Below are 26,924 nucleotides of genomic sequence, written 5' to 3'. Positions count from 1 at the left end.
TTTCTTTGGAATGCTTCTTGATTTCACTGGCTGGGTCTTGTGGGTTCAATGCAGAGATTGCTGGATTTTACGAATAATTCAGGGTCTGTTGCTCAAACTGGGAAGTGAATTTATCAGCTAATGGACTCTTCTTCCTTCTACAAAGTGCTCTGTAATACATGTAATCGCAATGCTTTCACATTATGGTTACATTGCAAATGTGAAAATATGATGTTAAAAAGATTTCCTGTGGTCTCTCTGGATCATCCAGCTCTGCCCTGCCTACTACCGCAGCATTGGAAAGCTGCCACAATGACCTACTTCTTTCCTGATAACAGCAATTACCGGTGAGAATATTCAACACTATTATAACTGATCTTTTGGGGGTGGTGGGGGTTTCAATAAATCATCCTACTATAAAATAAAGAAAAAAGGTGTGCAATTAAAAAAACAAACATTTGTCCATTGGCTCCAAGATCATAAATTCTGTGTGACCTTTACATTAAAACTTGTGCAATTGTGTACATCATTGATCAAAATCTTTTTGATTTGTAAACCTCTGAAAATGGAACTTATTTACCAATTTCTGTCTCCACAAACCCAACATGATCTTAGTGTTGCTCTAAAGGCCCATTCACAACAGATGTGCTGGGCTCCACTGGACAGTCTTCTCCAACGCATAGACCAGTGGGGGCGAACCTTGACACACCAGATGTTTTGGAACTACATTTCCCATGATGCTTAACTACACTGCAAAGTGCATGAGCATCATGGGAAATGTAGTTCCAACACATCTGGGGTGCCAAGGTTCACCATCACTGCCATAGACAAAGCAAAAAGTCTTGTTCACTGCATCAATCAGTACTTTTTCTCATCATAGTATTGAGCGAAAGATTGCAGCTGCAGCCTATAGAGCGGAACAAAATATCACTCTAATTTTGTAATATTTATATTAAAAAAAAAGTTGTGATGGCTGCCTTCACATCGCACAATAGTGCCAACGCGATGGTGCACACTGCTGGTATAAACAAGCCCTTTAGTGTAAATATGGCCCCTCTTCCTGCATGCTGGTGTAATGTTTAAAGGTAGGGGCTGTACTAATTTTAAAGCAAATGCCGACTGTAGTCTTACTGATCTGATAATGTGACTTAAAAGTTGCACTTATGTGGTTTTGCTATACCAATGTATACTACATATTTATCCTAACAAGACTTTGGGTTCAATTCGCAAGGATTAACAACAGATTTTCACTTCCTATAATACAGCTAGATTCCTATGAAGATGTCAGAGTGTTTGAGATGTCTATTGAGAGGGGCAGAAAATTGAGCAATTTGTGGTGCAGACAAAATACCAATTTTTGCGGAATAGTGGTTTTCTTTAAATGTTTATTTTATGCAAAGAAATTTTATATTGCTATATAGGTTTATGAATTGGTTGTTTTGATCATAAAGTTCTCTTGAGGTAAAATAAACTTGGTTAAGTCAGCAAAATAATTTCCAGGGTTCCGTCTTGTGCCCAATGTTGCTCAATTTGTTTATTGATGATACAGAGGTTGCAATCAGGAGCTTGATTTTAGTTTTGTGGATGATACCAAATTATGCAGGAAAATAACTTCAATACAGGATGTAGCATCATCATTGGAAGACCTTGATAAAATAGGGGTTTGGTCAGCTACCTGGCAGATTAGGTTCAATATTGAGAAATGTAAAGTTATGCACTTGGCTGCCAATAAAATATACAGGCAAATTACATTTTAGGAGGCGCTCCCCTGGGAGTTCAGTGATGAAAAAAGAGTCTGGGGGTGCTTGTAAACCACAGCCTTAGCAATAGCATGCTGTGCCAAGCCACTACTATCAAAGCTAGCAAAACCAGTTTGGCCCCATCTTCAATTTGCAGTTCAGTTTTGGTCACCAATCCTCATGAAAGACATTGTCGAATTAGAAAGAGCAAAGGAAAACAAAATTTAATAAGGAGGGGTGGGATGACCTTGCCTATGAGGATTGATTACATAGATTATTTACTCTGGAGAAGAGGACCTAAAGTAGACCTATAGGCAAATATTTTTTTCCATTTTTTTTATAGAGCAAGGAACTGGTCAGTTTTTTTTTTTTTTTTTGCCATCTCTGTCCCATTCTGGAGACTTCCCTTCACTTTCTGTCCCATAACCAAACAGGAAGTGAGAGGAAAACCCATAAATTAAGGAAATTCCTTGGGAACCCCCAGGTCACCAGAGCTACTATCCCCATTATTAGATTTCCTCTATTACTTTTCTGGGGACAACCAAAAATTTGGGATTTTCTTTTACTTTCATTGAAAAAGGTTAACTGGACAAATGGAGAGGGTGAATCTCCCTAAAAAAACGCCGCAAAAAAAAACTGGAAAGGGCTTTAATCCCTCTCCATTTCATCTAAAACTAAAAATAAAGTTTTGCCTTTAGTTATACTTTAAGGAGGATATGAATATAATGTACAAATGTATCCGCAATGACTCCAGTAAGGGCTCTTTCACATGGGGGATCCGTATGTCCATTTTTCATCCTTCCGTTTTCGGATGAAAAACGGACATACATGTAGCCCTATGGAGTGTCGGATGTCAGCGGTGACATGTCCGCTGACATCCGACCTGCTCCGATCCGAAAAGTGTAACGGAGGAAAACCCTACTTTTCCCGCTGTTATCGGATCGGGTGACGACGGACACTACGGTCCGTCATCATCCGATCCCCCATAGGGGAGAGCGACGATCTGACAGGTCCGTCGCTGCACAGTGTGCAGCGATGGACCTGTCATCTTCCTGCTCAGCGGGGATCGGCGGAGCGGTCCCCGCTGAGCAAGCGGGTGTTCACGGGGCGGATCATCACTGATCCTCTCCGTGTGAAAGAGCCCTTACTGTAATATAAGACCTACTGTAAAGCAAGGTACAGTGATATTTTTAATTTTTTCCTTCAACCTGCTGGTCATAGATACCTGCATCGACACAAGTGATGTGAATGCAGGGATCTCTCCTGCTGTGTCTTTGTATTCTGAACGCAGGGATTTCCCTCTAGTCAGAATACACAGATCAGCGCTACAGCCATTGGCTTCATGTGCTGATCGAACGCTGGTTCGACACAAGTAGGTAGTTAGACCAGCTTCTGTTGAACAGGCAACCGTACACATGTAGTATTAATTGGCCGGTTCCTGTAAAACCCAACGTGTATATACAACTTAAGGGAACCTGAAGAGTACACGTGGCCACGATTTGAGGTTGGAAGAAAAGAGGTGATACTCTAGATTGAGGAAAGAGCTCTTTACTGTTCTATCAGTAAAAAATGTAGAACTCCCTCCTGTATGAAGTGGTAGACAACTTCAAAAAAGTGAGCCTAGGTGGCCCGAGCAGAAGTGTGAGCTGAGTACCTGTCAAAACTAGGTACCCACTCCCCCTCCAAAAAATAAATAAAAAATTACATGCCAAATGTGGCATGTAAGGGGGTAACGAGTCCTTAAAGAGGAACTTCCACTTTTGGATGGAACTCTGTTTTAAGTTGTATTGAGAAGAATTTTAACAAAAAAATGTGTTAAAGCAGTGTTAAACTCCAAAACTAATATATATATATATATATATATATATATATATATATATATATATTGCAGCTTACCAATCTTTTAATGTGGTGGCTGCATTACATTTCTTTTTTAGGATTTTCTCAGTTTTTCACCTGGTGGTCCTGCCAGTAACACACTTCCTGTCTTGGGGTGTCCGCATTCTGGATGAAGTAGCAAAAGAGACACCTTTTGCACAGCAGCATTGTTACTCTGGGGAGAAGTTGGTGTTAGACTAATAGACTGAGATGGGCTAACAAATTGAAGCTGAGTGCCAGCTATCACTTTAAACAAACAATTGCTTTTGGGATAAAGGTTTTACACGAATGAATAAAAGCTGATCATTGTAAGCACCTGTGTCAGTGTTAAATGGTTTGTTTCAACGCATAAACTGTCACATTCTATGGACTTGGCCTGTGTAATCACTTCAGCCCTGGAAGATTTTACCCCCTTCCTGACCAGAGCACTTTTTGCAATTTGGCAATGTGTCACTTCAACTGGTAATTGTGCGGTCATGCAGTGCTGTACCCAAACAAAATTTGCGTCCTTTTTTTTTTTCTCCACAAATAGAGCTTTCTTTGGATCACCTCCTGCGGTTTTTATTTTTTGCGCTATAAATATCCCCAAAAATGTTTTTAAAAAACACATTTCTTCATCAGTTTAGGCCAATATATATTCTTCAACATATTCTTGGTAAAAAAATTGCAAAAACAATATATTGTTTGGTTTGTGCAAAAGTTATAGTGTCTGCAAACTATGGGAAAGATTTTATGGCATTTTTCTTCTTTTTCTTTCTTTTTTTTTTTTTTTTTAGTCTTCAGCCTTGGAAGATTTTACCCCCTTCCTGACCAGAGCACTTTTTACAATTTGGCATTGTGTCACTTTAACTGGTAATTGTGCGGTCATGCAATGCTGTACCCAAACGAAATTTGTGTCCTTTTTTTTTTCTCCCCACAAATAGAGCTTTCTTTTGGTGGTATTGGATCACCTCCTGCGCTTTTTATTTTTTGCGCTATAAATATCCACAAAAATGTTTAATATAAGCGTATATTGTTTGGTTTGTGCAAAAGTTATAGTATCTGCAAACTATGGGAAAGATTTTATGGCATTTTTCTTTTTTTTTTTTTAGTCTACTAGTAATGGCGGCGATCTGCGATTTTTATTGGGATTGCGACATTGCAGTGGACAGATCGGACACTTTTGACACATTTTTGGGACCATTGACATTTATACAGCAATCAGTGCTAAAAAAAAATGCACTGATTACTGTGTAAATGTCACTGGTAGGGAAGAGGTTAACACTAGGGGGCGATCAAGGGGTTAAATGTGTGTTCCCTCAGTGTGTTCTAACTGTATGGGGATAGGACTGAGTAAGAGAGGAGACATTGTTGTTCCTATTTACTAGGAACAAACAACATGTCTCCTCTCCCCTGACAGCACAGGGATTTGTGTGTTTACACACGCAAATCTTTGTGCTTGCACCAATTGCGTGTGGCCGGTGGCGATCGCGCCCACTGGCCACGAGCATCGGGTCCTGCTGTGGACGCAGGTGCGTGCCTCCAGCGCCGCACGCCCTCTGGCGGCTCTTAAAGGGCCGACGTACCCATACAGGATTTTGCGCACCCGTGCCACTTTGCTGACTTATATCGGTGTGAGCCAGTTGGTAAGTGGTTAAAGGAAATTGAAAAATAACACTTACTGGCTGGATCAACAGATCAAAACTAAAAAAGCCAAAAAAACAAATGCAACCACCTTATCGAAGAATTGATGAGCTGCAATTTAATACGTTCTGTTTTTGGGATCAATGCCGCTCTAAAGAGTATGTAAACCATCACCTTGTAAACCAACCCATTCAGTTTAGTGATCTCATTCTATCTGCTCTCAGCTGCATAGGAGTTAGAGGAGAAACAGCAGCACATTGCACTTCCCAGTGAAAGTATCAAGACAAGTCTGATCATTGGAGCAGAGCAAGCTGAGTTCCCGGTACAGCTAGAGAACTGACCACGCTGTGCTCCCATGCATAGTGTGGTCACTTTTTAATAGGAAAGCAGAAGGACTAGCAGCAACACCAGGGATTTCACACAAAGGAACCAATACAAAGAGAACAGGATGCTTTTTCAGGAATCAGGAATATGAAATGTTGAGGTAACATATTCTTTAATGTCTGCTCTTAATGTGGTGGTAAAGTCACTTGACATTTCTACCCAGAGGTAAGCCTATAAAAAGGCTTATCTGTAGGTACAGTAAAAATCTCTTAAACATTTACCATTAAGGAGATATTTACTATAGTAGCAGCCGGTGATGTTACTGGCACCTGTGCTCTGTGCTCTTAGCTCTGAATGGGCGGTGCAGTCCATTTAGAGCTCTGTGTCATGGCTTTGACTCCTGATCAGGAGTGATGTCATCGTGGCTAGACTATTCACACAGCCGATGCCCGTAAAGATGGAAGTCAGTTGTTATGTCCTAGTATGCAGTGCAGTTTACTACCACTTTAACTCCTTCCCGACCAGCCGCTGCAGTTGTACTGCAGCAGGTTGGCTCCCCTGGGCGAAACGACATAACACTACATCTGTTTGCCTTTTGACCACTAGGGGGCGTGTGCACACACCCACGACGCCGGAACCGATGCGCGTTTCCCTGGCGGTCGCGATGACCGCCGGCGATCGCTCCACACAAAGACAGAACGGAGATCTGTCATTGTAAACAGACAGATCTCCGTGCTGTCAGGGGTGAGGAGAGCGATCGCTCTCCTCACCCAGTCACTCCTCTCCCCCCACAGTTAGAATCACTCCCTAGGGAACACAGTTAACACCTTGATCGCCCCTTAGTTTTAACCCCTTCCCTGCCAGTGGCATTTACGCAATAATTAGTGGATTTTTTTATAGCACTGATTGCTGTATAAATGCCAATGGTCCGAAACGTGTCAAAAGTGTCAGATCTGTGCGGCATAATGTCGCAGTCCAGATAAAAATCTCTGATCACCATGATCATAATACTACAGCCAAATCTATAGCTATGTTGGGATGGGAGGTGGATCAGGAGATTTTGATGGAGGACTGGTATGATATGGTCTCAAATATGCATAAATGCATGCGCTCTATCACTATTAAAGAGACCATAGTTAAATTACATACCCGTTGGTATTATACCCCCTCCAGGCTGCACAGAATCTACCCACTGGTTCCCGACACATGTTTTAGGGGATGTCGGGACAGGGGCACTTTCCTACATACGTTCTGGAGCTGTATGGTTCTGAAATCCCTATGGCAGCGAACCTCCTCACTTGTGCTCCAAATAACAGGGGTACCTGTGACCTTTATCTATCAGATGCGCATCTTTATTTTGTAGATGCTATAACTTTTGCGCAAACCAATCAATATACGCTTATTGTGTTTTTTATTACCAAAAATATATGTAGAAGAATACACATCGGCCTAAACTGAGGAAAAAAATGTGCTTTAAAAAAAAAAATAAAAATGGGGATATTTATTATAGCAAAAAGTACAAAATATTGTATTTTTTTTTTTCAAAATTGTCGCTCTTTTTTTTTGTTTATAGTGCAAAAAATAAAAACCACAGAGATGATCAAATACCACCAAAGGAAAGCTCTATTTGTGGGAAAAAGAGGATGTCGATTTTGTTTGCGTACAGTTTCTCACGACCGCGCAATTGTAAGTTAAAATGCTGCAGTGCCATATCGCAAACAATGGCCTGGTCATTGAGCAGCCAAATCTTCCAGGCTGAAGTGGTTAAATTAAAGCTGCATCTCTTATGAGACATTAAGGTTGTGTTCAAACACAAAAAAGAGACAGATCTTTGAAACAAAGTTCTGGTCCTATGGGCTGAAGGGGGAAAAGACTCTGGGACTAAAGTAAAATTATTAGCCAGCGTCTGTGTAATGTTACTTTTTCCCTATATGTGTGGTTTGAGGTTTTTTTGTTGAAAGGATAGCTTTCATTTCTCTTTGCTTGTATTCTGTTGTTTCTTCATGTTTGGTGTAATAGAATTGCCAGTGCAAGATATTTCAGAGGTGAAATCTTCCACCGTTCTGCCACCCACATATTTCTTCTCTACTTTTACATGATCTGCTTCCTGTTATGGCTGTAATGAGCTTCTCTCTATTCACATTGCTCTGCACACTTATTCTATTACTTCTGCTTCTCGTTAAAAAAGTGACTTTCTCCTTTCATTCTGAAGCCAAACACTGTAATTTAGCAGCTAATGACTGCACTTAGTGTTATTTTTACCAGCATGGATCAGTTAAACTTTTTTTACATTTCTTTTATGTTTTTTTTTCTCTTGTTCTTTTAGATGTCACAAATGTCCCATTCCCCTGTTCAGGTTTTACATTATAGCTTTGTGGAGACACACACACACATATATATATATATATATATATATATATATATATATATATATATATATATATATATACACACACAGTATCTCACAAAAGTGAGTACACCCCTCACATTTTTGTAAATATTTTATTATATCTTTTTATGTGACAACACTGAATAAATGACACTTTGCTACAATGTAAAGTAGTGAGTGTACAGCTTGTATAACAGTGTAAATTTGCTGTCCCCTCAAAATAACTCAACACACAGCCATTAATGTCTAAACCGCTGGCAACAAAAGTGAGTACACCCCTAAGTGAAAATGTCCAAATTGGGCCCAAAGTGTCAATATTTTGTGTGGCCACCATTGTTTTCCAGCAGTGCCTTAACCCTCTTGGGCATGGAGTTCACCAGAGCTTCACAGGTTGCCACTGGTGTCCTCTTCCACTCCTCCATGACGACATCACAGAGTTGTGGATGTTAGAGACCTTGCTTCCATTTGAGGATGCCCGACAGATGCTCAATAGGGTTTAGGTGTGGAGACATGCTTGGCCAGTCCATCACCTTTACCCTCAGCTTCTTTAGCAAGGCAGTGGTCATCTTGGAGGTGTGTTTGGGGTCATTACCATGTTGCATAGTCTCCAAAGGGAGGGGGATCATGCTCTGCTGCTTCAGTATGCCACAGTACGTGTTGGCATTCATGCTTCCCTCACAGAACTGTGGCTTCCCAGTGCCGACAGCACTCATGCAGACACACTTGTCTTTGTACTCCTCACCTGTTTGCCGCCACACATGCTTGACACCATCTGAACCAAATAAGTTTATCTTGGTCTCATCAGACCACAGGATATGGTTCCAGTAATCCAGTCTTCAGCAAACTGTTTGCGGGCTTTCTTGTGCATCATCTTTAGAAGAGCAAACTAAATAAATATAAAGAAGACTTTGCGAGCCACGGTGGCATATTGCCTCAAATATGGAAATTACCTAGCTGCCAGCGCAGAACACGTTTCATATGCCGTGCAATACAATGTATACAAAAGATATGCTGCGCTAAGGTGAAAATATCAATCTGGAGATTATTAATGCATATGAGGTATACTGAAAATACCGTATAAATGGCCTATCCAGCCACAGCAGAGGCACAAAAAATGTATAAAACCAAGGGTTTTTAAAGTGCAATGTGTAAATAAAATACTGTATCAAGTATTCAGACCCCCTTAAATTTTTCACTCTGTTATATTGCAGCCATTTGCTAAAATCATTTAAGTTCTTTTTTTCCTCATTAACCACTTAAGGACCAGCCTCGTTTTGGATTTTAGGTGTTTACATGTTTAAAACAGGTTTTTCTGCTAGAAAATGACTTAGAAGAAAAACCATATATAATGTTTGGGGGTTCTAACACCCTAGAGAATAAAATGGCAGACTTTCCAATACTTTTTTTTGCACCGTATTTGCGCAGCGGTCTTAAAATCGCAATTTTTTGGAAAAAATTCACTTTTTTGATTAAAAAAATAAGACAACAGTAAAGTTAGCCCAATTTTTTTTTATATTGTGAAATATAATGTTACGCCAAGTAAATTGATACCCAACGTGTCACGCTTGAAAATTGCGCCCGCTCGTGGAATGGCGTCAAACTTTCACCCTCAAAAATCTCCATAGGCAACATTTAAAACATTTTACAGGTTGCATATTTTGCGGTACAGAGGTGGTCTAGGGCTAGAATTATTGCTCTCGCTCTACCGGTCGCTGCGATACCTCACATGTGTGGTTTGACCACCGTTTTCATATGCGGGCGCTACTCGCGTATGCGTTCGCTTCTGCGTGCGAGCTCGCCGGGACGGGGGGGGGGGTTTAAACATATTTTTTTTTATTATTTATTTTACAATATTTTATTTATTTTTACACTGTTTAAAAAAAAAAAATAGTGTCACTTTTATTCCTATTACAAGGAATGTAAACATCCCTTGTAATAGAGAAAAGCAATGGCAGGACCTCTTAAATATGAGATCTGGGGTCAAAAAGACCTCAGATCTCATATTTACACTAAAATGCAATTAAAAAAAAAAAAAAAAAGTCATTTAGAAAGATGACATTTGAAAAAAATGTGCCTTTAAGAGGCGTGGACGGAAGTGACGTTTTGACGTCGCTTCCGCCCAGCAGTGTCATGGAGACGAGTGGGCGCCATCTTAGCCTCACTCGTCTCCAGACACACCACAGGGAAGGACGCGATCGCCTCCGCCGCTACCGACGGCTCCGGTAAGCGGCGGAGGTCACCGGATTGCGGCGGGAGGGGGGGGCTGTCCTAGAGCTGGCTGTCCGGCCAAAACGGAGCTATCGGAGGAGAAGAGCCTTGGTGAGAGAAGTAAAGAACCCAAAGATCACTGTGGCTGAGCTCCAGAGATGCAGTCGGGAGATGGGAGAAAGTTGTAGAAAGTCAACCATCACTGCAGCCCTCCACCAGTCGGGGTTTTATGGCAGAGTGGCCCGACAGAAGCCTCTCCTCAGTGCAAGACACATGAAAGCCCGCATGGAGGACTCCAAGATGGTGAGAAATAAGATTCTCTGGTCTGATGAGACCAAGATAGAACTTTTTGGCCTTAATTCTAAGCGGTATGTGTGAAGAAAACCAGACACTGCTCATCACCTGTCCAATACAGTCCCAACAGTGAAGCATGGTGGTGGCAGCATTATGCTGTGAGTGTGTTTTTCAGCTGCAGGGACAGGGCGACTGGTTGCAATCGAGGGAAAGATGAATGCGGCCAAGTACAGGGATATCCTGGACGAAAACCTTCTCCAGAGTGCTCAGGACCTCAGACTGGGCCGAAGGTTTACCTTCCAACAAGACAATGATCCTAAGGACACAGCTAAGATAACGAAGGAGTGGCTTCAAAACAATTCCATGACTGTTCTTGAATGGCCCAGCCAAAGCCCTGACTTAAACCCAATTGAGCATCTCTGGAGAGACCTAAAAATGGCTGTCCACCAACGTTTACCATTCAACCTGACAGAACTGGAGAGGATCTGCAAGGAAGAATGGCAGAGGATCCCCAAATCCAGGTGTGAAAAACTTGTTGCATCTTTCCCAAAAAGACTCATGGCTGTATTAGATCAATTTTATTTGAAAAAAAATATGTGAAAATCATTTTCCTTCCACTTCACAATGTGCCACTTTTGTGTTGGTCTATCACATAAAATCCCAATAAAATACATTTACGGTTTTGATTGTAACATGACAAAATGTGGAAAATTTCAAGAGGTATGAATACTTTTTCAAGGCACAGTAGGTTGTTCATACATCTTGGAGAACTAATCTCAGTTCTTCTGTGGATGTAGACTGCCTCAAATTCTTCTGTCTCTTCCTGTAATCACAGACAGACTTGATGGTGTTGAGATCAGGGCTCTGTGGGGGCCTAACCATCATTTTGGGGTTGTCCTGCTGCAGAATAAATGTGGGGCCAATCACACACCTCCCTGATGGTATGGCATGATGGATAAGTTACATAATTACATAGTAGATGAGGTTGAAAAAAGACACAAGTCCATCAAGTCCAACCTATGTGTGTGATTATATGTCAGTATTACATTGTATATCCCTGTATGTTGCGGTCATTCAGGTGATTATCTAATAGTTTCTTGAAGCTATCAATGCTCCCCGCTGAGACCACCGCCTGTGGAAGGGAATTCCACATCCTTGCCGCTCTTACAGTAAAGAACCCTCTACGTAGTTTAAGGTTAAACCTCTTTTCTTCTAATTGTAATGAGTGGCCACGAGTCTTATTAAACTCTCTTCTGCGAAAAAGTTTTATCCCTATTGTGGGGTCACCAGTACAGTATTTGTAAATTGAAATCGTATCCCCTCTCAAGCGTCTCTTCTCCAGAGAGAATAAGTTCAGTGCTCGCAACCTTTCCTCATAACTAATATCCTCCAGACCCTTTATTAGCTTTGTTGCCCTTTGTACTCGCTCCATTTCCAGTACATCCTTCCTGAGGACTGGTGCCCAGAACTGGACAGCCTACTCCAGGTGCGGCCGGACCAGAGCCTTGTAGAGTGGGAGAATTATCGTTTTATCTCTGGCGTTGATCCCCCTTTTAATGCATGCCAATATTCTGTTTGCTTTGTTAGCAGCAGCTTGGCATTGCATGCCATTGCTGAGCCTATCATCTAGTAGGACCACCAGGTCCTTTTCCATCCTAGATTCCCCCAGAGGTTCTCCCCCCAGTGTATAGATTGCATTCATATTTTTTCCACCCAAATGCATTATTTAACATTTTTCTACATTGAACCTCATTTGCCATGTAGTCGCCCACCCCATTAATTTGTTCAGGTCTTTTTGCAAGGTTTCCACATCCTGCAGAGAAGTTATTGCCCTGCTTAGCTTAATATCGTCTGCAAATACAAAGATTGAACTGTTTATCCCATCCTCCAGGTCGTTTATGAACAAATTAAATAGGATTGGTCCCAGCACAGAACCATGGGGAACCCCACTACCCACCCCTGACCATTCTGAGTACTCCCCATTTTTCAGAGAGTGGTGATCTCGCCCTTGTAGCCAGTTTTCAATCCATGTACTCACCCTATGGTCCATGCCAACGGACCTTATTTTGTACAGTAAACGTTTATGGGGAACTGTGTCAAATGCTTTTGCAAAATCCAGATACACCACGTCTACGGGCCTTCCTTTATCTAGATGGCAACTCACCTCCTCATAGAAGGTTAATAGATTGGTTTGGCAAGAACAATTCTTCATGAATCCATGCTGATTACTGCTAATGATACCGTTCTTGTTACTAAAATCTTGTATATAGTCCCTTATCATCCCCTCCAAGAGTTTACATACTATTGATGTTAGGCTAACTAGTCTGTAATTCCCAGGGATGTATTTTGGGTCCTTTTTAAATATTGGTGCTACATTGGCTTTTCTCCAATCAGCTGGTACCATTCCAGTCAGTAGACTGTCTGTAAAAATTAGGAACAATGGTCTGGCAATCACTTTACTGAGTTCCCTAAGTACCCTCGGATGCAAGCCATCTGGTCCCGGTGATTTATTAATGTTAAGTTTCTCAAGTCTAATTTTAATTCTGTCCTCTGTTAACCATGGAGGTGCTTCCTGTGTTGTGTCATGAGGATAAACACTGCAGTTTTGGGTACTGAAGCCTCCCGATTCACTCGTGAAGACTGAGGAGAAAAATAAATTCAATACCTTCGCCATCTCCCCATCCTTTGTAACCAGATGTCCTTCCTCATTCTTTATGGGGCCAATATGGTCTGTCCTCCCTTTTTTACTGTTTACATACTTAAAGAATTTCTTGGGATTTTTTTTGCTCTCCTCCGCTATGTGTCTTTCATGTTCTATCTTAGCCGTCCTAATTGCACCCTTACATTTCTTGTTGCATTCTTTATAAAGTCTGAATGCTGAGGATGATCCCTCAACCTTGTATTTTTTGAAGTCCTTCTCCTTTGCTTTTATATGCATTTTTACATTGGAGTTGAGTATCTTCCTGTATTTCTCAGAAAAAAAGAAAGTGTTTGTTTCAGATTTTAATGCTACTACAAGAAAGTTTTCAGTATACTTTACTTGTAAATGACTGCAGTTGTGTACACTCTACTACTTTTTTTTTCTGGGTCAATTTGAATAAGAGATGGTAAAAAATATAGAACAATGCTCAAAACAGAATGCATTATTGTGATTGATTTTCCCCCTGTAGCAGCAATCCTTTGCCTGTCCCAATTACCTAAATATCTTGCACCGCTCCACATGGATCTTAGTTTTCAGCTGTATATTTTACTGCAGCTTCCCAGGCTTCAATGACAAGTAATGGGTCTAACTACTTTGTTAAAAGTCTCTTGAGTTTCACCAGAAAACCCCTTTAATGCTTTCTTTCCTGCAACAGTCTGCACATGCATCTGCCAGGATCAGGATAAAGCTTGCAGTGGTTTACAAGGAGATGGAAGTGTGTTTTTTCCTTCATTCTCACACAGTATTTTTTCATCAAGACAATATGCAAAGCTTAAGTGATTATACAGCTTTGCTGAGATTCTGAGCAGTGTAAATGAAACACTGCCTGGATATCCTCGCTCCATAGCAATATCAACTCTTTAGCCCTGGAAGCTGTAAGGCAGTAATGTTTTATTTTTATAATGTTTCTTTTGTATGTGTATTTTTTTAATAGATAATCACCCCTTTTAGAAGACTAATATTGTGTGCCGAGAACAGAAAAGAAATGGAAGACTGGATCAGCTCACTAAAGTCAGTGCAGTCCAGAGAGCATTACGAGGTAAGCTCGTTTTTTATGATTTGCAGTAAACCTGTGTAATGTTTCTAGAGGTACTGTGAGATTCATGGTGATGGGGGGAAAAAGCATGATATAGCAAGAATGTTGTGTGATGGTCCAGTTTTTAGTACTACGAAGTACTACAATCTATAAGCACTCAAAGTTTCATATTGTAATTTACCCATGTTCAATGAATTCACCTAAAGATTTTTTACTGATGCAAAGATTGCACCATATAAGGCTTTGCAATTGAAAGTACTTTGATGTAATACCAGCCACACAGTGCAGTTTATACTTCTTTTGCTCTTGTACGTACTTTTTATACATGGTATTTTAACATTGGATGAAAAATAGATGCATGATTCAGTTAGTGGTGCACCGAAAGGAAAATTCCGGTGCCAAAGCTGAAACCGAAAATTCAGGATGCATTTGGCCAAAAACTAAAATGGAATTTTTTTTTTGTTATTATTAATTAATGCGGCTGGCATTTTTGCATTGAAGTCAATGGGGCGCGGTTTTTCATTGAAGTCAATGGGATGCGGTTTTGCATTGAAGTCAATGGGGCGCGGTTTTGCACTGAAGTCAATGGGGCACGCCCGGGGGGGGGGCGTTGTTTTGCATTGAAGTCCGGGGGGGGCGTTGTTTTCCATTGTAGTCCAGGGGGGTGTTGTTTTGCATGGAGGTCCAGGGGGGCGTTGTTTTGCATTGAAGTCCAGGGGGGCGTTGTTTTGCATTGAAGTCCGGGGGGGGGGGCGTTGTTTTGCATTGAAGTGTCCGGGGGGGGGCGTTGTTTTGCATTGAAGTCCGGGGGGGGGCGTTGTTTTGCATTGAAGTCCGGGGGGGGCGTTGTTTTGCATTGAAGTCCGGGGGGGCGTTGTTTTGCATTGAAGTCCGGGGGGGCGTTGTTTTGCATTGAAGTCCGGGGGGGCGTTGTTTTGCATTGAAGTCCGGGGGGGCGTTGTTTTGCATTGAAGTCCGGGGGGGCGTTGTTTTGCATTGAAGTCCGGGGGGGCGTTGTTTTGCATGGACGTCCGGGGGGGGGGCGTTGTTTTGCATGGAGGTCCGGGGGGGCACTGTTTTGCATTGAAGTCAGTGAAGATTAACCCTATGTACCTTCTGGCTGTGCAAATATAGCTGCGGGCCTAGCAAATATAGCATGGACATGTAGAATCTCTAGCCACATGTCCATGTAAATTTCTGTACAATTCTGTTTTCGAAATGGGTGTAGCAAACAAAGGTGCCCTGGCACATTAAAATACCATTTTGGTTACATCTTCTGGATCTTGTTTTTAAAGGTTCAGCTCCCTTCCTTTGGCTTGTACTTTAATAAAACAATATAAGGTTTTCCAATCTTGACTTAGGATTGCCTCATAGTACAAGAGGTTGTAAACTTTTTTGTAATTATGAGAAACGTTTATAATAGATAATGAGAATCTATCTTTTAGTGTCTTTCATTGCTAGTTTTTTTTTTCCCCCTAAAATATTATTCTTTTGCTGTAATTTTAATGTGTTACTTGGATTCAACTGTCATGTGTTGTTCAGGAGTGTTACATTATTTTTCCACCAATTTATGCTTAAAGGTCATGTAAATGCATAGAAACTATTTTTAGAGTTACTGCCAAATTTTGTCTTAACTTCTTCCCTGTTAGACCGCACAGTTTAATGTGGAACATTTCTCAGGAATGCATAACTGGTACGCCTGCTCCCATGCCCGACCTACCTTCTGTAATGTGTGTCGAGAAAGCCTGTCAGGGGTCACCTCCCATGGGTTGTCTTGTGAAGGTAGGTTCCAAATCTTTTTTTCACAGGCATTACTGTTGTATAAATTGATGCTTCTTTAAAGTAGTTGTAACCCTTCCAATTAACAAAATTGTCTCAACAGATAAATGCAAGGTTAAATAGGCAGTGGTCTTTGTTTTTTTGTTTTGTTTTTTTAAACTTACATTTACAGTTTTGTCCCGCTTCCAAACTGCAGGTCATGTGATCGCTCTCAGATGCACAGCGAAAACACAGACCTGCCGGGGGCCTGTTCACTGGTGGGGCATTTAAGGCAGAGCCGGAAATGACGTGGTCACTTTGTTTTCTTACCAATGTAACACAGTTAGACCTGGCAACACGCGTCTACCTCTCAACAAACACCTTAAATATGCTTTGATTTCATAATGAATGCACATAAAACTAAAGGAGAAACATCTACAAATGCATATGCTTGTTTATTGTAAACCTCACCCATATGACAAATTGGCTTATGGTTCACATAGTAGACAATATATTTATTGTTGATCATGAAGCAATCTTTGGGCTCATATGTTAAATTTGCTAAAATAAATGATTTTTCCGATGTGACGTTGTACACCTAGTTGTAGTTCTTCACTGTATTGCTATAAATTTGTAGGCAGAAAAACACTTCATAGTATAATTATAAGGTATCACCATATTGATTACACCCAAATTACAGACTTTAAAGTTGCAGATATTTGAAAGTGCAAGGGAGTCCTACACGCAGTGCTTGCTTTATGTCCAAAAGTCCGGTATCACAATCCCATGATAAAAATTTTTCCTCAGTTTAGGCCAATATGTATTCTTCTACATAGTTCTGGTAAAAAAATTGCAATAAGTGTATATTGATTGGTTTGCACAAAAGTTATAGCGTCTACAAAATAGGGGATAGTTTTATGGCACTTTTATTATTAATTTTTTTTTTTTTTTACTAGTAATGGCGGCGATCTGCGATTTTTTTTTTTTTATATCGGGACTGCGACATTATGGCTGACACTTCAGACAATTTTGACACATTTTTGGGACCATTGGCATTAACACAGCGATCAGTGCTATGAAAATGCATTGATTATTGTAAAAATGTCACTGGCAGTGAAGGGGTTAACACTAGGGGGCGATGAAGGGGTTAATGTGTTCCCTAGGTGTGTTCTAACTGAAGTGCGGAGTGGACAGTGTAGGGGAAGAGAGAGATCGCTGTTCATACTCTGTACTATCCCAAAATACTGTCATGGGTGTGTCCGATGTGTCCGCCATAATGTCGCAGTCACGATAAAAATTGCAGATCGCCGCCATTACTAATTAAATAAAAATGAATAACAAAAATGCTATAAAACTATTCCCTATTTTGTAGACGCTATAACTTATGCGCAAACCAATCAGTATATGCTTATTGCGATATTATTATTTTTTTTTTTTTTTACCAAAAATATGTAGAAGAATACATATAGGCCTAAACTGAGGAAAAAAAATTTTTATATACTTTTGGGGATATTTATTAAAGCAAAAAGTCAAAAATATTGCGTGCTTTTTTCAAAATTGTCGCTCTGTTTTTGTTTTATAGAGCAAAAAATAAAAACCGCAGAGGTGATCAAATACCACCAAAAGAAAGCTCAATTTGTGGGGAAAAAAATTGGAAAAAATTGGTCTAAAATAGTGTAAAAAAAAAAAAAAAAAAATCTTTTTTATTTTTAAATTTAGCTGTGTATTTCTTGTTACTACCTTAATCTACCACCAAAGAACAACCCAAAATAAATTCCTCTGCTCCCGACCATCGCAGTGATACCACATATGTGTATGTTATTTGTTGTTTGTACCCGTAGTACAGCCCAAATCAATAGTGTACATTTTGCTTTTTTTTATTTTTATTATCCAACCTAAAACACACTGATACTAATTTTAAGAAATCCTGCCCAAAATATACTGACCTTTAACCCTGATCTTGACCCTTGACTCAAACACTAACCCTAGTACTGACCTAGATCAAACGTTGATCTAAGTATTTTTTCTCTTCTTTTTTTATTATTTATTTATACATTTTTTGCACACAGTGTGTAACAGACGGATGGTGGTCCTATTTTCCATCCATCCGGCAGATGGGATGGAAACTGACAGGTGGTCTGTCACCGTCCGATTGCCCCATAGAGGAAAGCGGGACGTTGTCCGTGTTCGCTCGGACCTATCATCCGCCCGCTCAACGGAGTCACCCGTCCCGTTGAGCAAGCGGATTCTGCTTAGCGAAGGCGTCCGTGTGAAAGGGGCCTAAGGTGGCATGAGTCACTGGATCTCCTATCGCCCCCACCTTGCTGTACTGTCCTTTCCTAGTGAGCCGCTGCCCATTACACCATCAAGCCTAGTACACACGGGCCGAATGCCAGGCGACATTGGCCGAGTTCAATAAACACTGGCCGACATACGGGCCGCGTGTATGGGCAGCCAGTCTCACAGAAGCCAGCTTCTGTCAGAGGAGCATGCTGAAAAACCAGCAGCCAACTGGCTCTGGTCGGGGGTGACATCCCCTGTCAGAACACAATAGCTCAGCAGGGGAGATCGCTGTACTAGCATTGGATTGTTAGTACAGCGGCTCCAACATGAGCTGTTAGGTTTTTTTTTTCTGTTTAACCTGCTGGGTTGAATGAAAAAAAAACGGATAGTGTGTACTTGGCTTTACGTGCATATGGTGGGCAGGTGATGGACAGGCTGTGATGCTGCCTTTCTGCCTTGGGCCTGTGTTCTACTGGGGATGGTCCATTTGTCTTCCGCTGCGTTGCATAAAGTTCCCCCCCTAAGCCCTAGATATGTATCCTGTGCTCCGCCTGCCCATCTGCGGGGCTCAGGACCTGCATAGAGGGTGCCGCAGGGTAGAGGGGAGGGAGGAGAGCGGATACACGTCTGCTCTTCTCATCTTGTTCCTGACCCAGAAGCGATGTGTATGATGTCACTTCCTGATCCCTGTTAACAGTTTCTCTTGCGTTTACGTACAAACGTAAATGCAAGCATTGGGTTGCCTACGCATAAGAAACATTGATTGAAATACACATTACATACCGCTGTTCACAAACTGGTTCCTAACTTTTTAGATGGCTCCTAGAATCAAAACAAATTTGTCAAGCCCTGTGGTTGGTGTCGGTGGGAGGAATAGAGCTCTATCAGTGGGAGGAATAGCGCTCCAAATGTCTTAAGACTTCCACCATGTTTCCATTAGCTGTTGGTTTGTCAAGTATGGCAGTTTCTGCATTTTTTTTTAATTATTACCTGTCAGTATGTCAAAATATAGGCTTCAGATGGGCTGGGCACCTTCTATTTTGTTTTTTTTTAAACGAAAGACAAATTCATGTACCCTGCTTCTTGGTAAGGGTTCATTTTTTAGCAGCAGTAAAGTGGGCCTTTTTAAATATCTGCATACTGAATGTAAAACATATTTTTAGAATACATTAAGGCCTGTATGTTTTCAACTAATGAACAAAAGCATTTAAAAATACAGCAAGGTGATGCTTGAGAGAGCTTGTTTATGAGATGATATCGGAATCACTGAGGCAGTCAAGCAACTATCTGTGTACAGCCAATTTCTCTACTCCACTTTCTCTAGAAGATTGTAAGTAATTGCTTCTCAGTCTTCTTTTTGATATATACGTGAAAAGCGAACGGCTGCAGGACTGTTCTCATTTGGCACCTTCAATTTTATTTTTGAGGAGCTTTACAGTTTTCTAAACACAATAGATATTTAGAGCCTATGCTGTCTAGAATGTTTGAAGTCTCATTTTGATAATAACTGTCAGTCACTGCTCTCCAGCCTTTATACAGAATGTGGAGGATTAACACCTTAGGTTCAGCAGTGAGTAGAACAAGCATGCTTTAATGCATATACAGACTGATTTGACCGTTGTGGATTTAGTAACACGTAAACGATTCTGCAACTAAATAAACCTACAGCATTTGATAGAAATGGGTAGGATTCCATTATGGATTCCTCTTTCTCAAAATACCAGTTGGCTGGATGTCCTGCTAATGCAAATGTTCATACTTGATATTTTGACTTCACCCTCATTTTTATTTTTTTTTTTTTTTTTTTTAATCCGTGTGCTCATTCAGGATCATCATCGCAAAGTACTAAAGAGGTAGCCGGGCAGCTAGAATTTTAGGTAGAAGGGAAGGGGATCCAAAGGGAGCAATACTGCTGAAGTAAAAGTACCTTGTGGTGCCATCAGGGACCAGTTTGTCTATGGTCTAAGTTAGCACGAACTTTCTCTGGACAACCAGTCTCTCTGTTCTAAAATAGCAAAGGCCTGTAGAAGCTTTAGCGTTTGACAATTGAATGGCAAGGGGAGTAGCTTGGTATTAGAAGATTGCAAGGCTTATGCCTTGTGTACCCCAGAGTTTAAATCCAGGAGCTCCAGAAACACCAGGGGTTGCTTTGCAGACTACCACAAGTACTTTTGGGCACCGAAGTTTTGCATTATTGTTACAAGAAAAAAATCATACTCCCTACAAAAAAATTAGGTTGGAAAGAAAAAAAAAAGAGAGAGAATCATACTTGACATACATTGCTGTGAACCTGCTTTCTTAGTACAATTAAATACATACAACATTCACTGGTAATTGCAAGTTTGACTGTTACTTTGACCCAAAAGCACTGGTACTTTCAAAGTTGCTGACCCTAGAACAAGTATATAGCAGGTATAGGCATGTGCATGGAGTGTGTCTGGGCACACCTTATTCACCCCCTATTGTGACCCTGCCCATTCTCCAGGGGGTCTGGGCAGCAAGGGAAACAGATGTGGGCAGGAGAAGGGGTGATGTATGAAGTGAGGGAGGTAGGGGGCACTTATAAGAACTGATCCCGTTGTGTGTCTCCCTGTGGCAGCTGAAAGTCAGCTTCTCCTCCTCTCCCTCCTGCTAGCTTTTAGCTGCTGCAGGGAGAGAGACATTTAATGGATTGGTTCTAATAACTGCAATCAGTACTGATCACTTATTGTGCTCATTCCTAACTGAAGCATAGTAAAATGTGTTTACTATGCTCAGTTTGTGAATAAACAGGAGCCTCTGTACTGAGCCTTCTGCGTTTTTACGGAAGTGCAAAATTTTAAGACTTTTACAACATTCTATTCTATTCTATTGAACATTTTATTGTGTTTCCACTCAAATTTGTTTTAGTGTATTTTTTTCCCTGAAAATGTGTTGCACAAGAATCATGCAATATAAAAAATTGCAACTGCCACCATTGTTCTACAGGACCTCTCCTGAAAAAGTTAACGTGTGCGAACAATTGAGAAAAATGCCCTGTCAGAAGAGTAGTTTTATAAAGTTTATCTTCCTCAAGTCCTACATGCTATGTTTGAAAGCAGACCTCCACCCTAAATAAATAAATAAATAAATGTGCCCCCTGCCATAACCCCCCTCCCTGTCTCACATTCGGATATTGGTGTGCGTTGTGTTTTTTTTTAAAATTTAGTTTCCTTTACTTAAACCTTATGAAGTTCCTCTTTAGGCGCAGTTCACAGTGCCGCAACTTGAGAGTTCAAAGATGCATGACAAGTCGCACCCCATTAATGGCAATGGAACCGCTCTAGTCGGTGCGACTCAGAAAAAGCTTCCTGCACTGTTTTTGGGCTACTTTATTGCAACTTGCATTGACTTTTGGTAAGGAAGTCGCAAGAAAACCGCAATGAAGTTGCATAGGATGTCGGCTGTCAGTCATGAAAATGTCTAACTGGCACTCCGTCCAATCGCTGTCACTTCCAATGGCACCCCGAGTTCCAGAAATTCTTTTCGGCGAAAGGCGTACCGCGATTCTGTATGTGCGATTTTACAGTGATTCCTCAGGCAACAATCACAGCAAAATTGTGCCACGATTTGGGTGCCATTGGAAGTGACGGGGTTCGCAAGGGCGTCACACAGTTTGCCTTGATTTGGGATCCCGGGCAGAATCCCTGCGATTGTGCCTGTGATCCAGGACGCCTAGATGTAAAAGGAGCCTTAAGGAGCAATCATGTATCGGATCTGGAAAAAAAAATTGTTAAATTAAAAGTTACATTGTCCAATAACATATAAACATGTCTGTTAGTATTGTAGAAATTAAAATGCAAAACAATTATAGGATCAAATGTTGTAATAAGCATTACCTTTTTAGTTTTGTTTCCTCTTTTTGCTTTTCTGCTGGTATGCTATTATAAGGACCATTCTGTTAATCTGGTGTGATTGCAAATGAGAAAGTATGCCTTTACAAAATTTTCTTTGTGTATTTGTAGTATGTAAATTTAAAGCTCATAAGCGGTGTGCTGTAAGAGCAACAAATAACTGCAAATGGACAACGCTGGCCTCCATTGGGAAAGATATTATTGAGGATGAGGACGGTGTAAGTATAGAGCATTTGCTATAATTTAATAACTTATTGTATTTTTGTTAGCCCTATTGCTTAGTATAATGATGTAATGTTCAACCCCTAGCTTTACAGTACCTGTTGGTTTAAAAAAAAAAAAAAAAAACTGAAGTCAGCAGTTATTAAGTTCATGTCCCTCCCTCACGAGAACTGCAAGGGCACTGAAACCCAACAAATTATCATTATGCAGAATTTATATAGCGCCAACAGTTTGCGCAGCACTTTACAATGTTAGGGCAGACAGTACAGTTACAATACAGTTCAATACAGGAGGAACCAGAGGGCCCTGCTCGTTAGAGCGTACAATCTAGGAGGGAGGTTCAAGTGATACAAAAGAGTAAAAAAAACTCTGGGGGTTGATCTAATGAAGAAAATGAAAGTACAGATGTCACGTGGAGGCAAAATAGGCTTCAAAAGGTTTTCAGGTATCGCCTAAAAGTGGATAGATTTGGAGTCTGAGAGATTGGGGTAGGGAATTCCAGAGGATGGGAAAGGCTTGAGATTAGTCCTGGAGGTGAGTATGGGAGGAGGTGATGAGGGAGCTAAAGAGCAGGAGGACTTGGGAAGAACAAAAAGGAAGATTAGGTTGGTATTTTGAGACTAGGCTAGTGATGTAGCTGGGGATGGATGGCTTTGTAAGTTATTGTTAGTATTTTGAATTTAATTTGTTGGGTGAGGGGTAGCAGACACCGAGCAGTTTGTAAAGTGGATGAGTCTGGCAGCAGCGTTCATGATGAACTGAAGGGGGGTATAGCTTATTTAAAGGTAAGCCAATGAGGAGGGAGTTGCAGTAGTCGAGGCGACGGATAACCAGGGAGCGAATCAGCTTTGCAGTTTCATTGGTTAGGAAGGGATGTAGTTTGGGGATGTTGCAGAGGTTGAGGTGACAAGCTTTGGAAAGGGATTGGATGTGGGGCCAAAAGGAGAGTTGAGAGTCCAGGATAACACCTAGCACTGTGACATGTGGGGATGGGTGGATGGTTGTGCCATTGCTCCTGACAGAAGTCAGGGGAAGAGGCACGTGGGGGAGGAAATATTTATGAGCTCAGTTATGGACAAGTTGAGTTTGAGGAAGTGGTGTGAAATCCATCCAGATATGTCTGTTAGTGATGCGGGAGGAGATTGATGGAAAGCGCTGAGGGGTGGAGAGATATATTTGGGCGTCATCAGCGTAGAAATTATATTGGAAGCCATGGGAGGCTATCAGCTGACCCAGGGAGGAGGTGTAGATTGAAAATAGGAGAGGTCCGTATGTTTAATACTACTTCTGCAATAAAACTTATTGAACCAGAAAAAAAAAATAGGAGAGGTCCAAGAACAAAAATCTTGACTAATATTATATCTCTGAAGGTTTGGAAACTTTCTGCTAGTGTTGAAAGACTAGACTGGACTGGACTGCCCTCCCCACCTACGTTCTATTGATTCATCACTATCATGGACAGCCCAGTCTTTCTGGCCAACAGGAAGATACGGTTAGTGGTAGGGGGTGAGATGGTTTCATCACTACTGGGAAGTGTTAAAAGTTGCAAATTAGTGCAGACTGTGCTCTGTAGTTTCTGTGGTGCTCTTGCAGATGTTTAAAGGTACAGGCATGGACAAATTTGTTGGTACTATTACAGCTCATTGAAACAATTCTTTATTCCTCCTGAAAAGGGATGTAATTAAGAGCAATTGAAGCTGAATTCCAACGTCAAGGGACAACAGTATATTTGTCACTTGTTGAAGCAAAAAAAAAAAGACCTAAGAAGATTCTACTTTTGAAAAACTGTTCCTATTGTAAAACATGGAGGAGGCTTGGCTATGTTAAGGGGCTGATATACTGTGTCTGACACTACAGAGCACAGTGAAATCTTAGGACTATCAAGAATTTCTGGAGTGACTGCTCAGGTTGAAGGCCAGGGGTCCTCCAACAGGATAATGACCAAAATTACACAGCTAACGGCATCTAAAAATTGCTAAGGGTTTTGTTTGTATCTTTATGGTCATATTTCTGTTGCAGACCTAGTATCTGGTAATGTTTCTTAATATGTTTGCCTTTTCAGATAGCAATGCCCCATCAGTGGCTAGAGGGAAACCTTCCCGTTAGTGCCAAATGTGCTGTTTGTGACAAAACCTGTGGCAGTGTCTTACGTCTACAGGATTGGCGGTGCCTTTGGTGTAAAGCAATGGTAAGCATGAGCAGACTATGAGTTCTACTAGAGGAGAATATAAAACATTACCAACACATAGATGCATTGTTTGCCCAAGCACAACTTCAGTATCTCTTGAAGGTTGACTGCTTTCCAATTTTCCTGAAAGTTAATGTTTTTTATTATCTAGGTTCATGAAAAGTTCCTTTTGCACATGACAACACGATTGATAACACTGAGCTCTTTGTTAAAGCAAATATCCCCCCAAACGGAAAAAAAACGCTTCTCTTGTCATATATATATATTTTCACAGTGGATATATCTGACAGAGGTAACAAAGGGATCAAGATAATTTGTGTGTTTTATAACGATTAGAAAATTATCCGAATATCCGCAGTTAAGAGGACAATGTTGTGTGACCTAAAAGTATAACTAAGGCTGCTTTCACACTGAAGGCGCCGGCGGTAAAGCGTTTTAGCGGCGCTTTAGCGCTGTTTAAGCGGCGCCTTTTGGCTGCTAGTGGGGCACTTTTACCCCAAAAAAAGCTGTTACAAACTCCTGTGTTGCTGCGCTTCCGATTGCAGTGGGCAGGGGCGTTTTGGGCGCACTTTATACATCGCTCCCAAACCTCCCCAAAGATGCTGCTTGCAGGACTTTTCTAAAAGCAGCCATTGTAAAAGAATGGGAGGCAGTTTCCAGGTGTTTTACAGATGCCATTTCCAGTGCTAAAACGCCGGAAAACTGCCTCAGTGTGAAAGGGGTCTAAAGGCAAGGCTTGTTTTTAGATTTGGTTAGAGTGGAGGGAGATTAGAACACCTGTCAGTTTTTATTGCTGTCTGTGTCCCCATTAGGGAGATTCACCCTCTCCATTTGTCCTTTTTTACCATTACTAGTGAAAGCAAAAGAAAATCACAATTTTTGGGTTGTCCCCAGAAAAGTAATAATCATTAATCTTCCAATGGGGACACTAGTTCTGGTGACCTGGGTTAAAGAGGGAGTCCCGCAAAAAAAAAAGGTGAAAGTCAGCAGCTACAAATACTGCAGCTGCTGACTTTTAAAATAAGGACACTCCCCTGTCCCAGGGTCCAGCGATGTCTGCACCCGAGACCGAATCGTTCCTCGGTCCCCGGGTGCTGCCGCCGCCATTCTCTGTAAGGGAATCGGGAAGTGAAGCGATACGGCTTCACTTCCCGGTTCCCTACTGCACATGCGCGAGTCGCGCTGCGCTTCCTAACTGGTCCCTGCTGTCTCTGGGACCCGTGTGTGTCCCAGCAGACAGCGCGGTGGGGACGGGAAGAGGCATAGACTCCCGTGGGAGTCTATGCCGGAAGTGGGTGCAAATACCTGTCTTAGACAGGTATCTGCAGCCCCTCCCCCCTGAGAGGTGCCAAATGTGACACCGGAGGGGGAAGGGTTCCGAAAAGCAGAGGTTTAATTTTTGTGTAAACCTCCGCTTTATGGTTCCTCTAATTTACAGGAAATTCCTGTCACTTCCTGTTTTGGCTATGGCACAAGAAGCGAAGGTAAAACTCACCAATGGGACCAAGTGGGCAAAAATAAATCTTACAGGGGTTAATACCCATAGTTCTACTGTTAAGTACTGTCTGATCTTAGCTCTACAAAATAAGTAGAATATTTTTTGTTTAGTGCTGTTTTTGTAGATAAATTCAGTGCATCCCGAAAGCATTCACAGCGCTTCACTTTTTCCACATTTTGTTATGTTACAACCTTATTCCAAAATGGATTAAATTCGTTATTTTTGTCACAATTCTACAAACCATACCCCATAATGACAACTTGAAAGAAGTTTGTGTGAAATCTTTGCAAATTTATTAAAAATTAAAAAAAAAAAAAAATCATATGTACATAAGCATTCACAGCTTTTGCCATGACACTCAAAATTCAGCTCAGGTGCATCCTGTTTCCTCTGATCATCCTTGATGTTTCTACAACTTGATTGGAGTCCACCTGTGGTAAATTAAAGATTGGACATGATTTGGAAAGGAACACACCTGTCTATATAAGGTCCCACAGTTAACAGTGCATGTCAGAGCACAAACCAAGCCATGAAGTCCAAGGATTTGTCTTTAGACCTCCGAGACCGGATTGTATGGAGGCACAGATCTGGGGAAGGGTACAGAAAATTGTCTGCAGCATTGAATGGGCACATGGAACCACCATGACTCTTCCTAGAGCGAGTCGCCCAGCCAAACTGAGCGATCTGGGGAGAAGTGCCTTAGTCTGGGAGGTGACCAAGAACCCTATGGTCACTCTGTCAGAGCTCCAGCATTTCTCTGTGGAGAGAGGAGAACCTTCCAGAAGAACAACCATCTCTGCAGCATTCCACCAATCATGCCTGTATGGTAGAGTGGCCAGATGGAAGCCACTCCTCAGTAAAAGGCACATGACTGCCCGCCTGGAGGTTGCCAAAAGGCACCTGAAGGACTCTCAGACAATGAGGAACAAAAC

General features: G+C 41.4%; 1 protein-coding gene across 4 annotated transcripts in view; it reads left to right on the top strand.

Annotated features, from left to right (window-relative positions):
• The window catches only part of DGKH (diacylglycerol kinase eta), a 444,882-nt gene that overhangs the window by 297,115 nt on the left and 120,843 nt on the right, over window positions 1–26,924 (top strand). For all 4 annotated transcript variants that reach the window (XM_073614202.1, XM_073614203.1, XM_073614204.1 and 1 more), the window contains 4 exons: window positions 14,070–14,174; window positions 15,821–15,953; window positions 22,196–22,302; window positions 24,369–24,494. In XM_073614202.1, the coding sequence (XP_073470303.1) occupies window positions 14,070–14,174; window positions 15,821–15,953; window positions 22,196–22,302; window positions 24,369–24,494 (471 nt within the window). The remainder of the gene's footprint in view (window positions 1–14,069; window positions 14,175–15,820; window positions 15,954–22,195; window positions 22,303–24,368; window positions 24,495–26,924) is intronic.

This window comes from Aquarana catesbeiana, linkage group LG02 (genome assembly GCF_042186555.1).
Source record: "Aquarana catesbeiana isolate 2022-GZ linkage group LG02, ASM4218655v1, whole genome shotgun sequence".
NCBI lineage: Eukaryota > Metazoa > Chordata > Amphibia > Anura > Ranidae > Aquarana > Aquarana catesbeiana.
This window is presented reverse-complemented; position numbering and strand designations above follow the sequence as displayed.